The sequence below is a fragment of the Oryx dammah genome, unplaced genomic scaffold (assembly GCF_014754425.2).
Source record: "Oryx dammah isolate SB20612 unplaced genomic scaffold, SCBI_Odam_1.1 HiC_scaffold_11164, whole genome shotgun sequence".
NCBI classification, from domain to species: domain Eukaryota; kingdom Metazoa; phylum Chordata; class Mammalia; order Artiodactyla; family Bovidae; genus Oryx; species Oryx dammah.
In genome coordinates this window covers 4,323,928-4,336,875 of record NW_024080557.1, presented here as the reverse complement: position 1 = coordinate 4,336,875, position 12,948 = coordinate 4,323,928, and the positions used below count along the sequence as shown (strand labels likewise).

The 12,948-nt window shown below is 38.1% G+C and overlaps 1 protein-coding gene across 2 annotated transcripts in view; it reads left to right on the top strand.

Moving 5' to 3' along the window:
• LOC120860720 (zinc finger transcription factor Trps1) overlaps positions 1-12,948 on the top strand; it is a 275,412-nt gene that overhangs the window by 56,307 nt on the left and 206,157 nt on the right. For both annotated transcript variants that reach the window (XM_040236466.1, XM_040236465.1), the window contains one exon: positions 8,515-9,641. In XM_040236466.1, the coding sequence (XP_040092400.1) occupies positions 8,515-9,641 (1,127 nt within the window). The remainder of the gene's footprint in view (positions 1-8,514; positions 9,642-12,948) is intronic.

Sequence of the window (12,948 nt, the reverse complement as noted above, 5' to 3'; positions counted from 1 at the left end):
TTGACACTACCGTTACGTCCGTTTTAGAAAAGGAGGGAGTAAGCATAGAGGAAAGTAACCTGCCCAGGTTCACAGAGCTGTGGAAGTGGGTCAGTGGGATGTAAAGCAGGGTAAATAGGCTACAGAAAACTATCTTCACAACCACTGTGATATAAGGCCTTCTCAACTGTAAGACTGAGTTTACTCCAACCAAAAAAGCAAACAGGCCAAGGGAGGAGATATAACATGGTACACTAGATCTGTTTGATGCATATTCTCCAGTCACATTGAATTTGGGGACTTCAGCGATTTTGTGAGACTTTGAATTTGGGGACTTTGTGATGGTCTTTTATCCAGTCTCTGTAGTGTGATGCTGCGTTATTTAAACTTACTAGCTTGGAGAAGGAAATGGCAACCCACTCCAGTGTTCTTGCCTGGAGGATCCCAGGGATGGGGGAGCCTGGTGGGCTGCCGTCTATGGGGTCGCATAGACACGACTGAAGCGACTTAGCAGCTTATAGCTGAAATCGTTGAAAAGATAATGAGTTTTGCTGATATGTCTTTTTCAATTACTGTGATTCATTTTCACTGTTACTTTGGCTACAGAAAATACTTCTGATAGAGTGTGTAAGGGCCAAATTTTGATTTCATCAATTAAGGATGCAGTCTTTTATCCCCATATTTAGGGACACTTTGTCCATGTATTTGATATACTTCATATTCCTCTTGTTTGAAGGACTTATTTTTAGGAATTTATGAGTTAATAAATGATCTCAGAGTTGTATTTCCCTCTTCTGGTTATGAGGCACAATTTAGGTTGGTTTTTCTATGAAGATTCAATGTTAAGGAGATGCATCCAGTTTCCATATGTTTTTAAAGTTGTGTAATTAGGTTTAATTCTTTGCCTACAAGTAAGTATAGGAATGGGTGTGGAGGCAGAGACGTTCAGAATGCCCTTAGCATGTCTGATTTGTGTCATTCCCCATCACGTGCTCAGAGCTGTGTGAAGTGTCTGGCTCCTAAAAGCAAAGTAAGTTGGGGCTACCTTGAGGAACTTAGGAATTCTACTTGTCCAGCATAGCTCCTTTAATATTTAGATGACCTGTTGATATCAAAGAGCATATGCATTCTTTCATGTGTCCAGTAACATATTGGGAATCTTATAATAAACAGTAGCTTATTCTAAGACCTGTTTTTCCAGCTGATGGGCAGGTCAGTTCAGTTCAGTTCAGTCTCAGTTGTGTCCGACTCTTTGCGACCCCATGAATTGCAGCACGCCAGGCCTCCCTGTCCATCACCAACTCCCGGAGTTCACTCAGACTCACATCCATCGAATTGGTGATGCCATCCAGCCATCTCACCCTCTGTCGTCCCCTTCTCCTCCTGCCCCCAATACCTCCCAGCATCATAGTTTTTTCCAATAGCTCCACCTCAATATTCCATCTGGCATCTCAAAGTCAACACGTGTAGAAGTAAAGTTGTTAGCTGTTTTCCTGAAACAACTTTGTGTTCCTCTCCTTTTTTTCTAGGTTCCTATTTTCAAGTCAGGCTGGAAATGTCAGTTGCCTTGGGTATCTTCCTGATTTGTATCTCTCCAAACAATGGAACGATTTGTCCTGTCTTTCTTCTTTATTCCTTCCCCGGCTCCACCCTTAATGTTTTCTTAGCACATTCTTAATGGTTTCTTTGCTTATTTTCTTTCTCATTCTGTTTCCTTCTGTTCCTTTCCCTGCTTACCTCCTACCTCCTTCTCTCCTCTCCTTTTCCTGTTTCTTTCTGTTCTTTTTCCTCTTTCCTTCCTCTTTCTCTGTCCTTCCTTTCCTCCTTCTCTTCTCATACCCTTCTCTCCTCCCTCCCTTCCTTCCTTTCTTTAATCTTTAAAAATTCCACTTATCAGTCTTGTGTTTTGTAGAGTCTAAAAAACTAGATTATTTAAATTATACTTGCATAATTAAATTTTCCATAAATTTTTATTAAACATTATTTTAAGTATACTTGTATAATTCAGTGTAGACTCTCCATCATGATATCACTTTTCCAAATTCTCTCTCAGCCCCCAAATTCCTCCATGTTTCCTGAGAGCAGCCTGCACTGTATCATCCTCGTTTATGTTTTACTCATTTTGTTTCCTGCACGTGAAAAGCCTGTCTGAGATCACCACCTTTGAGTCTCACCCCAAATGCCAACTCATCTGTCCATAGCTCAGTTGTCACCTCCTTTCAGAAACCTTTGCAGACCAGTCAGGGTAAGTTAGGTGCTTTTCCTCTGTGTGATCATGGAACGTGGTGCATCTTGAGCAGAAGTACATATTCCACTGTTGTCATTTATTTAGCTGGGAGTTTTCTGCACTGAAGTGCAGACTGTTGGGGGTTTGGGATTTTGTCATTTCTTTGAGTCTTTTCAGTGCTTGGTATGTAGTAGGCATGCCACGAATCACCATTCCCTGAAGGAAGGATGTTCCACAGTGATTCAGCTCTCATTTCCCATTAGGACCCTCTTTAGAACAAACGCAATTAATATTTATCTCCATTCCGAGCCAGCAGTGATGGCAAATCAGATGCAGGAGAGGAGTGTTATGGATAATGGACCCAGCCTTATCATCCACTTACACTGCATTTTCAGCTTTATTTTGCATATTTTCTCCTAAGAGATTGTCTTCTAAATTAGTGAAACTGACTTGAAGGTTTACTGGTTTTCTGTCTCTCCAAAACCAAATAACCATAGAAAATTAAATTGATATTATGCTGAGTAAAATGGGAAAACCAGTTTGAGATAGACTGTTTATTACTGTAGTCGAAAAAATTTATTATAAAAATGTAGATAATTAAGAATGGGCAGTATTTTACCCTTATATTTGCCACTTCTACCAATTTAAGTTACGGATCCATTCCCCGCCCCGCCCTGCCCCTGCCGCCCCTGCCCAAATAGTTGGCTTTTGTAAATCCAAATGACAAGGTTGTTTATGGGATTTATTCTGGTGCTATATATATATATATATATCTCATATATATGTGATATATGATAACACGAGACTGAGCTGATTGCCATTTAATTATGTTTGTTATTGAAATTTTAAATATTTAATTTCCATCAAAGATACATCATTGAAGCACACTCTATATTCTGCAGTGTTTTTTTGAAGCACTGTACAACACAGAAACACCCCCAATGTAGATTAGCACTTTGATCCTGAATTTAGTTATTTTCAGCCACGATGGGCCCTGACAGATTTCTTCACATTATTTGTGAGTTTAGTATTTTAACAGTGATTTTTAACAACTTAACTTTTTATTGTCAAGAATTTACTTTTTTGATGATCAATCAGTAACCTCAAGTCCTTTTAAATTAGTACCCTCCTAATTGTTTCTGTTGCTATCAATTATAGTACTTGAAAATGAACCACATCTGAGGAAGAGTTTGTATTTAGTTCAAACAACTCTTTTTGTTCCATTGAAAATAAGTACATTTACTAAAGTGTCATTTTAAAGAGTTCTGAGGCTTTAAAAGATCCTTCCCTTTGACATATTCTTTTAGATACGATTCTTACTAGTTTTTGTTCCATATTATTAGAAGGAAAGAACTAAATTGAGGTTAAAGACCTTGAAAAAAAGCCAACCTTTTATATTTTTAACTTCTGTAGTGAAACAATTTTGTGAAAAGCCATATGTAGATAAATTATAAATGAAAGATGTGGAACAAACTACATGGAAGGAAGAGTTTTTAGAACTGAGGTTAAAATAGAATAAAAAGATGTCATAGTCCTCCATCAGTAAAAAACAACTTATAATAAAATCTGTTCCTTTTCATGCCTTAACAGGTATCTTGGGTGGTTCTGTATAACTCTGATTCACAAGTGAATGACTCCATAATCCGTTTGTTTTGGGTGAAAGATGCAATTTGTCTCATTGTTTAAAGAAGCCCATTTGTCATGTTGAATTAATAATAAGGCTGTAAGTTACTATAGCCCCCATATCCCAAATAGGTGGGAGATTTCATATCTCTGGTACTAGTTCATTCATTCAAGCAAAGGGTATCGTTCTCCTGCTTACTTCCAAAGATGAATGAGATACCATTCATTTGGTCTGGTCCAAAAAGGAATGTAAATGAAAACATTAGCTTAGTAACAACAGAATTGAGCTTTTCTGTTTACAGTTAAGAATACTAGCAGTGACAAGTATTTGAGTTTGACTTTACTACTTTCCCTTCTGTTTAGTCATTTCAAGTGGCCGGGGAAATTCATGAGACAGTTCATTTTATTAAATAATAGTTTCATTCATGTGAATAGTACTGTAGAGTGTGCTGTCTGACATGGTATTCACCAGCTACATGTGGCTATTTACATTTCAGGTAATTAAATTTATGAAAGAGTCATTAAAACAAATTAAAGAAAAAAATCAGTTCTTCATTTGCACTAGCTCCGTTTCAAGTACTCAATAACCACATGTGGCTAGTGCCTGCCGTGTTCAACAGGGTAGACGACTACAGAACATTCCCACCAGCTCAAAGAATTCTAGACTGATCTGGACTTTGCAAATAACTTTCAAGTGCATTCTATCACTTGATCCTCATAATAATCCTAAAAAGTGGCAAGGCGTATGGTATTCTTTATGCCCTTAAAGATGAGGAGACTGAGATTCCAGAAGGTTAAATAATGGGTCTTTTCACAGAATTTGTCTTGAGACTTCCCTTGAGAGGAAACAAATGCAAGTAAAGATAAACACAAATGAATAAAATATTTTCTCTATAAATTTTTATCATAAAATATAAGCATTTTTTTAAGAGCTTTAAATAATTAATTAACTAATTTAGTTTTGGCTGCGCTGAGCCTTTGCTCCTGCACTGGCTTTCCTCCAGTTGCAGTGAACAGGGCTACTCTCTAGTTGTGGTGCTCACGCTTCTCTTGGCAGTGACGTCTCTAGGGCATGCAGGCTTCAGTAGTGGTGCCTAGGCTTAGTTGCACCAAGGTATGTGGGAGCTTCCCAGATCAGGGATCATACCTGTGTCTCCTGAGTTGGCCAGCAGATTCTTCTCCACTGAGCCTCCAGGGAAGTCCTCAATATAGGTAATTTAAAAACAGAGGTGTGGTCTAGTTTGTTTACTTCTGATCTCTATTAGAGAGATAAGGTGTCAGTTTTGGCCCAAACAGAATTTGCAGTTTAAAAGGAATTTTAAAATGTGGATATCTGTATCTAAGGCATTGCCAGATTAATAGATTCTTATTAGAGTTCTGGTTAGCAAAAGAAGAAACATTAAAGTTTATACTCTTTATTCTGCTGTGATCTCTTTTTAGTATAGTCATAGCTAGGGAATAAGTCGTTTTCTATCACAATGGCTGGGTTCAACCGCTTGGAAAGTTGCAAATAATTCTCTGAAAGTGTAGGTGCTGTTTCCTGGCAATAAGATTAAATAAACTTTTGCTGCAAAACATTGATTTTGCATTAACTGTTCTTGCTGTGTATTTGGGTTTAATCTAGAAAAGAATTGTTTTAAGTCAACATTTGTGAGTCATGAAATTAAATGGACATGGTTGATAGTCTTAAGTATGGTGTCCTAAAATAAGAAATTATATTTTATTTCCAAATGACAGTTAAATGATATACATCAGTCATATTTTGCCACATCTCTTATAATGTATAAAAATGGCCACAGATGTAGGCTTAAAACCTTCTTTTTGAAAGAGAAAAGAAATAGAACACTGAGTAATTATGTTTACTAAAGTTGACTTTTATAATGTATAGGATATGTAATTCCAATAGTGTATTAACTTTTAATAATATGTAATACTAATGTGATTAAATACTGTTTACCAGGAAGGCAAATAGATAATCCATATATGTCAGTATTGTTGTTCTTTTCATTAAAGGAGATCCTTGTGTTATTGGTTGTTTGAAGGACAGTGAATAATATGAAGGCAGTTTTTAGCATAAAGTATATAACCATTAAAAGCATCCAAAAAAACGGAGCTCGCTCAGTAGCTCAATACGTATAGAATCCACCTGCCATGCAGGGGACACAGGTTTGATCCCTAGATTGGGACGATCCCCTGGAGTAGGGCATGGCAACCCATTCCAGTATTTTCACTTGGAGAATCCCATGGACAGAGGAGCCTGGCAGGCTATAGTCCTTAGGGTCGCAAAGAGTCTGACCCGACTGAAGCCACTGAGCATAGCTGCACACTGTTTAGACAGATAGATAGACACTACCAACTCAAAAAATTTAATACACTTTCACAGTAGTTTAATTAATTCCAGACCAAAAAGTTTAACTGGCAGTTTTTGGTATGAAATGTCCTGTTCAGTCTTTCTTAGCATGGATTTTCTGACTCTTAAAGTTGATGTCAACTACTGAAAGAGATATTGTGATGCTTCACAGTCATTTTAATTCATTTCAAAATCTTAACTTTAGGGCTTTCTTAACACTGTATGAGCTCTTTGCTCAGCCCTTGCAGTGTGGACATGAAACATGAGGATTGAAGATTGCAAAATCAAAGAAATAGTGATGATATGTCATGGTTTCTCAGGAATCCTTGTTCTACAAGCAATAGTTCAAAACATTTTCTGTGAGGGAAACTCGGCAACTCTGAAGAAACATGGTAGCTCGGAGAAGCATATTTCCATCTTTAGAGCTTCTACACTGGTTTTCTTTGCCTACATTAGAGAAGATGGGAATATTTTGAATTTGTGCCTTTTGATTCAAGTTGAAGTTCCTGAACCAAGTACCTGAGTAGGTGGCATGCCATTGAAAGGTTTCATTTTGTTTTTGAAAGCAAGGTTCTTCTCATTTCTCGTGAATTAGAAAATGGAGGAATTTTACAGTGTTATGCATTACATTTCACTGCAAGTTTTATTTGCTTTGGTTTCTAAAATGCTCGTTAGAGTGGTGATTAGACTTATCTTGTGTGGTCTGGCCTCGACATCTTTTACACCAGTGACTAATTGTCAGATCGCTGCCTGGGAGGGTGCCCCCAGTCTTGTCCTTCCGATTAGGTGATGCTCTGCTGTCACCAGACTGCAGTCTGGGGGTTTGCCATGGTAAATTTAGACATTGTCTAAAGTGAAACATTGTCATCTTCGATTAAGGACTGTGGGAGTCCTTTGTAATTTATTATCTTAATGTACAGTAAATGTTGAGCTGTTGGTGTGTTCATGCACATCTTCTCAAACTGTAATATTGGAAGTAGGTTTAAAGGTTGCCTGCAGGGAGGCAGCTGTTGACCAGAGAGGTTAAGTCATTCTATCTAGGTCACACCCCTCTTTAAGTGGCAGAATGGACTTCTGTCTTGGTCCTGTACAGTAGTGTACAGCCATGTCTCTCAGTGCACTAAAGGAATATTATTTGCATGTTAAGTAGAATCTTGTAAATGATTTTGAGATGCTTGAGACTTTTTCTCATGGAGTGAATTGGATATGAACAGTGATCACACATGTCATTTTTGAGCAGCTGTGAAAGAAGGAAGAACACAATTATGCCACGTGCTTAATCTGTTACATCTGGTTGCTGGAAAATTTTTAAAAATTCCCCTGATTGTTAAAAAAGGAAATTTCTCCCCCTTTGGACCAGTTCTGTCAAAACTCCTTCAAACCATGAATTTTGACTGCTGGGTGCTGGCACTCAGTTGAGCCGCCTGGTATGGTGTACCCAGAGAAGAGTTTTATACAAAATGCCCTTTGAAGGCTGTGGTTGCCCTAGCACTATATACATTTTTTTATTTTGGATAGGAAACCAAGCTGTTGTGATTTTTATGGTGGAATTATTTTATTTTAGTCCTTGACTGTCCCCATGACCAGCTCATCAGAGCAGCTGAGTCTTTGCTATGAGACATAGCCTTCATCAAATAAGCCTCATGAAGCTTTTCTTCATTTTATTTGTTCTAGATTGGGAAACACTTTATTAAATTCCTTACCTTAGTCCTCCTTCACCAAGATTTCAAGCCCAGCTATTTCATTTTACTTTCAGTCTAACTGCGTACTTGGGCTTTATCCATGAACCATTTTGTTTGGTCATTTAGCACTTTTATTTTACCCGAAAGATAGACGTCATCTTTGCAGCCTCATTGCCGTAGGAACTGAACAGAGGATTTTCTTGGAGGGCGCCTGCATTGAGTAATCTCTGAGCAATTGCCTCTGGTTTTGACAGCAACCCTTAGCTTTGTGACAAGAAATCGCTAGTGATTTGGATGCTTCTGCAGGATTTGAAGGAGGCAGTCTTAAAACATCCAATTGAAAGTCATCTTCTTAGTCTTTTGTTTAAAAGTATATATTATTAAATCCTTTGAATTCATTATAGTACTTTTATTACTTACCTTCGTCTGATACTTGGGCCGAAAAAGTTTAGCATAATGAGCTTCTCAGAGAGTGGCTATTGAGTAATGAAGAGTGAATTTCTTTGGCTCTAATTATTCAAGTGATTTCATAATAAGCAGAAGAACTATTGTATTTTTTCATGTAGAATATCTGGCAGTGTCACCTCCACCTGCCTACAGAGAACACTGAATTAATGATTCCTTTAAAGTAACATCCGTGTCTTCTCTGCCAGGTCACTTCAGGTGGAACATTCATTGGCATCGGCCGGAAGACCCCAGATTGCCAAGGAAACACCAAGTATTTCCGCTGTAAATTCTGCAATTTCACTTACATGGGCAACTCATCAACAGAACTAGAACAACATTTTCTTCAGACTCACCCGAACAAAATAAAAGCTTCTCTCCCCTCCTCTGAGGGTACAAAACCTTCAGAGAAAAACTCTAACAAATCCAACCCAGCAGTCCGGTCTAGTGATGCTGGAGACCTGGGCAAATGGCAGGACAAGATCACAGTCAAGGCAGTAGATGACACACCCGTTGGTTACTCAGTGCCCATCAAGCCCCTTGACTCGAGACAAAATGGTACAGAGGCCACCAGTTACTACTGGTGTAAGTTTTGTAGCTTCAGCTGTGAGTCCTCGAGCTCACTGAAGTTGCTGGAACATTACGGGAAGCAGCATGGTGGAGCGCAGTCAGGCGGCCTTAATCCAGAACTGAATGATAAGCTTTCCAGGGGCTCTGTCATTAATCAGAATGATCTAGCTAAAAGCGCAGAAGGGGAGCCAATGACCAAGGCAGACAAGGGCTCTGGTGGGGTGAAGAAGAAGGACTTCTCCAGCAAGGGAGCAGAGGATAACATGGTCACGAGCTACAACTGTCAGTTCTGTGACTTTCGATATTCCAAGAGCCATGGCCCCGATGTCATTGTGGTGGGGCCACTTCTTCGCCATTATCAACAGCTCCATAACATTCATAAGTGTACCATTAAACACTGTCCATTCTGTCCCAGAGGCCTTTGCAGCCCAGAAAAGCACCTTGGCGAAATTACTTATCCATTCGCTTGTAGAAAAAGCAATTGTTCCCACTGTGCGCTCTTGCTTTTGCACTTGTCTCCTGGGGCGGCCGGAAGCTCGCGAGTCAAGCACCAGTGCCACCAGTGCTCGTTCTCCACCCCCGACGTGGATGTGCTCCTCTTTCATTATGAGAGCGCGCACGAGTCCCAGGCATCGGATGTCAAGCAAGAAGGCAGTCACCTGCAAGGACCAGATGGGCAGCCGGCTGTCAAGGAAAGCAAAGAACACTCATGTACCAAATGTGATTTCATCACCCAGGTGGAAGAAGAGATTTCCCGACACTACAGGTAAGCCATGGGTTGGGGGGACGACATAGTCAGGAGAAAATGATAGAAATTATCCAGAGGGCTGACCCAAGAATTGTAGGGAATGATTGTGGTGACCGGGGGAAGTCATAGAACAAGACTGTGTTCTATAAAATCATAGAAACTGAAGATTTCATATTGCTAGACATGATAACCCTAGATTTTAATTGGGTCACTTATTTCAGACTGTTTAGACTTATGTTTCATACCTGTTTTATACCAGCTACTGAATATATTTTAAAATTCACAATGATGCTGATAACGCTGATGGGTTTACCACAATTTGTTTCTTTGCCCTTGCTAAGTGTGACCCCGTATCCCATGATTTTTCATGGAGCAGCTTCCAAATGAAAGATGCCACCATAATACTTTCTATTCTCTGTTCCAGCTGGGAAACAATTCACTTGAGAACATATTGCTTATTTTGCTTTTCAAATGAAATCAGACATTCTTCTAGCTTAAAAAAAATTAAGCGACATACTTGTTTTGCATACAGACGGTAGTCTGAAGGTGAGAATTGGGTTTCTCTACACTCTGAATGAGTAAAGCTGCTTAAGTGTTTCGGATTCTTAAATAGATGTAGGGTGTATTAATGTTTCCCTTCTCCCTTCATGCTGTTCTCATTGTAGACAGTAACTTTTCCAATTAATCTTTCATGCTTTCTAGAGATGACTTAGAATTCATGTCTTTATTTATGTATTCATTCCTTAACTTACTCCAAAAATATGCATATTGCCAAGGCATTGATTATAAAAAGGAAAAGAAGATAAACATAGATGGTGCCCTTATGGAACTTATGGTTTAGTAGGGAAGATCTTAGCAGCTCATTGTAAGAGTTAAGAGTTTCAGAAAAGATGGAAGTGGAGACCACTGTGCATTTGGATATAGTGACAATATAGCCCAATATGGTAAAGGAGGAAATGTCTCCTCTAGGAAGGGGCATTTAAACTGAGACTGGGTTATAAGTAGGAATTAGTTCCACAAAATCTTTGTAGTATAGTGCATTCAGATACTACTTCCCAAGTATTGGGTATTTTCTTGTTATTGCACTTCTAAGCATCAAAGTAAAGAGCTTTATTTACTATTTTCAAGAGCTTTTCCATATGCAGATTCAATATCCTAGTTAAAAAATCTAGTTATTTAAATGTTCACATCCCAAGATTTTGAATAGTTCCTCTCATTCTTTTCGGAGAAGGCAATGGCAACCCACTCCAGTATGCTTGCCTGGAAAGTCCCATGGACAGAGGAGCCTGGTAGGCTACAGTCCATGGGGTCGCTGGGAGTCGGACACGACTGAGCGACTTCATTTTCATTTTTTACTTTCATGCATTGGAGAAGGAAATGGAAACCCACTCCAGTGTTCTTGTCTCATTCTTTTATAAGTTCTGTGTTCGTACTGGTGTATGTATGTTTTCTCAGTCACCAGTAATGAAGCAGTTTATGTCCAACAATAGGCTAATAATGTTAGATGTTAATTTGAAGGGCATCCTAATGTTCACAGTGAATCTAAATGTTCAGAAAACACTTCCTTGAGATTTACACTGTTTAATTTATAAGGTCAGCCCTGGGAAAGACACAGTCCTGCAATCAAATATGTGTTCACACTTGCAGTGAGTGTTTCTGGCTCTTTTGATGTTAGCTGCATGCTAATTTATTTCTGGGGCAGGCAGATGTTAGCTTTCTTCCCAGCCCTGTTAGTATACATACTGTGCATATACATTGCTTAAGCGATACAAAAATTAGATAACTCATTGTTTTTTTTTTTTTTTTGAAGGAGGAGGCTTTTTTAAATCATGAAGATATTAGCTAATATACACACAAACACACACCCCGATATATGTAGATACCTGATTCCTTGAATGAGTGACATTTTTTGAGGAAGGTGAGGCCACTGCTTGAAAACTTGGCTGAAAAAATAGAGATTCCATGTTTTGGTTAAACAGATAAAAATCTCCTAAGAAATAAAATATGAATAAAAATATTATTGAATAATCTGGGTTTAGTTAATATTCAGTAATGAAAGTGAGCTCCAGAGACTAGTCTCTGTTTTGTTACTGTTGTCTCTGCACGATTTAGCATAGTGCCCAGCGGAGTGATGGGTACTCACTGAGTATTTAAATAGAGGAAATCCCAGTGAGATTTTGCCTTCACAGTAGTTATGAATAAGTAAAAATCTCCATAGTGAGTTTTAGTTTAATCTTTGATTATTGAATGGTCTTGGAACTCTTCTGAGGACTCACAAAATGATACTATATTTTGAATGTAAATCAACCTCTCAGCATTTTATTAGATTAAAACTAAATTAGCACCCCTTGTCTCTAAAACATGATACTCTTGCACTTATTTTTAAAACCTAATGTAGTTTGTGTGGTCCTAGGTACTTTAGGGTGCTGAGTAGTTTATCTCTAATCAGAGTTCTTATAGAAATATTCTAAACTTGGAAACTTAAGTTTCAGGAGTCACAGCTCAGTAAGAAGTATAAAGAGAGAAAAAACAAACAAAGAGAAGTATAAAGAAACTCTACTGAAAGTTGAACATTGGAGGCTCCAGGGATATAAAAGGAAGTAATCTCATGAATGTTGAAAACATTATTTGCTATCAAAGCAATTTCCCAAAATGCCAATTTTGAAGATACTATAAGAGGAGACAAGTTTACTACATCATGACAGTTTCTAGTTAAATTTTTATTTATTCATATTATTCATGTTGGGAAACTTTTACCATAATTCTGTTATTACTGTGGAATATTCTAGACTTTTGAGTGCTTTATATACAAGACTTACAATGTAATAAAAAGATAGCATAAATGGGAAGCTATACAATGTGTAAAATGATGTAGCTATGAAATAACTATAGCTGAGAAGCAAGAGAGTTGATTTAAAGCTATCAGAGAAAAACCTCAGTGAGGATTTCATCCCACGGGCCTTTTCCTGAAGAACCAGGTTTAACCTGAGTTGAACTTCCAACATTATCCAGTTAGTAAGTGAAATTTGACCAATTCGCCTTTCTTTATGTTTTATATTTACTTATGATAGCCCATACTTCACATCATGACAAAGTTGTTATGTTCCATCCTTTGAATTTGTTTCTCATACTTCATTTCTTTTATTATATATTATTTTATTAACCAGCCTGCCCATTCTCTAACTGACTTATTTTCTTCTTCAGAATTTTCAGTGTTATAATTTAATGCTTTTGGTGTTATAGGAGGAATATATCCTTACAAAACAACTATACCAGATAAAACATACTTCTTAGTGACATGTTAGACTTCCATGAATTAGGAGAA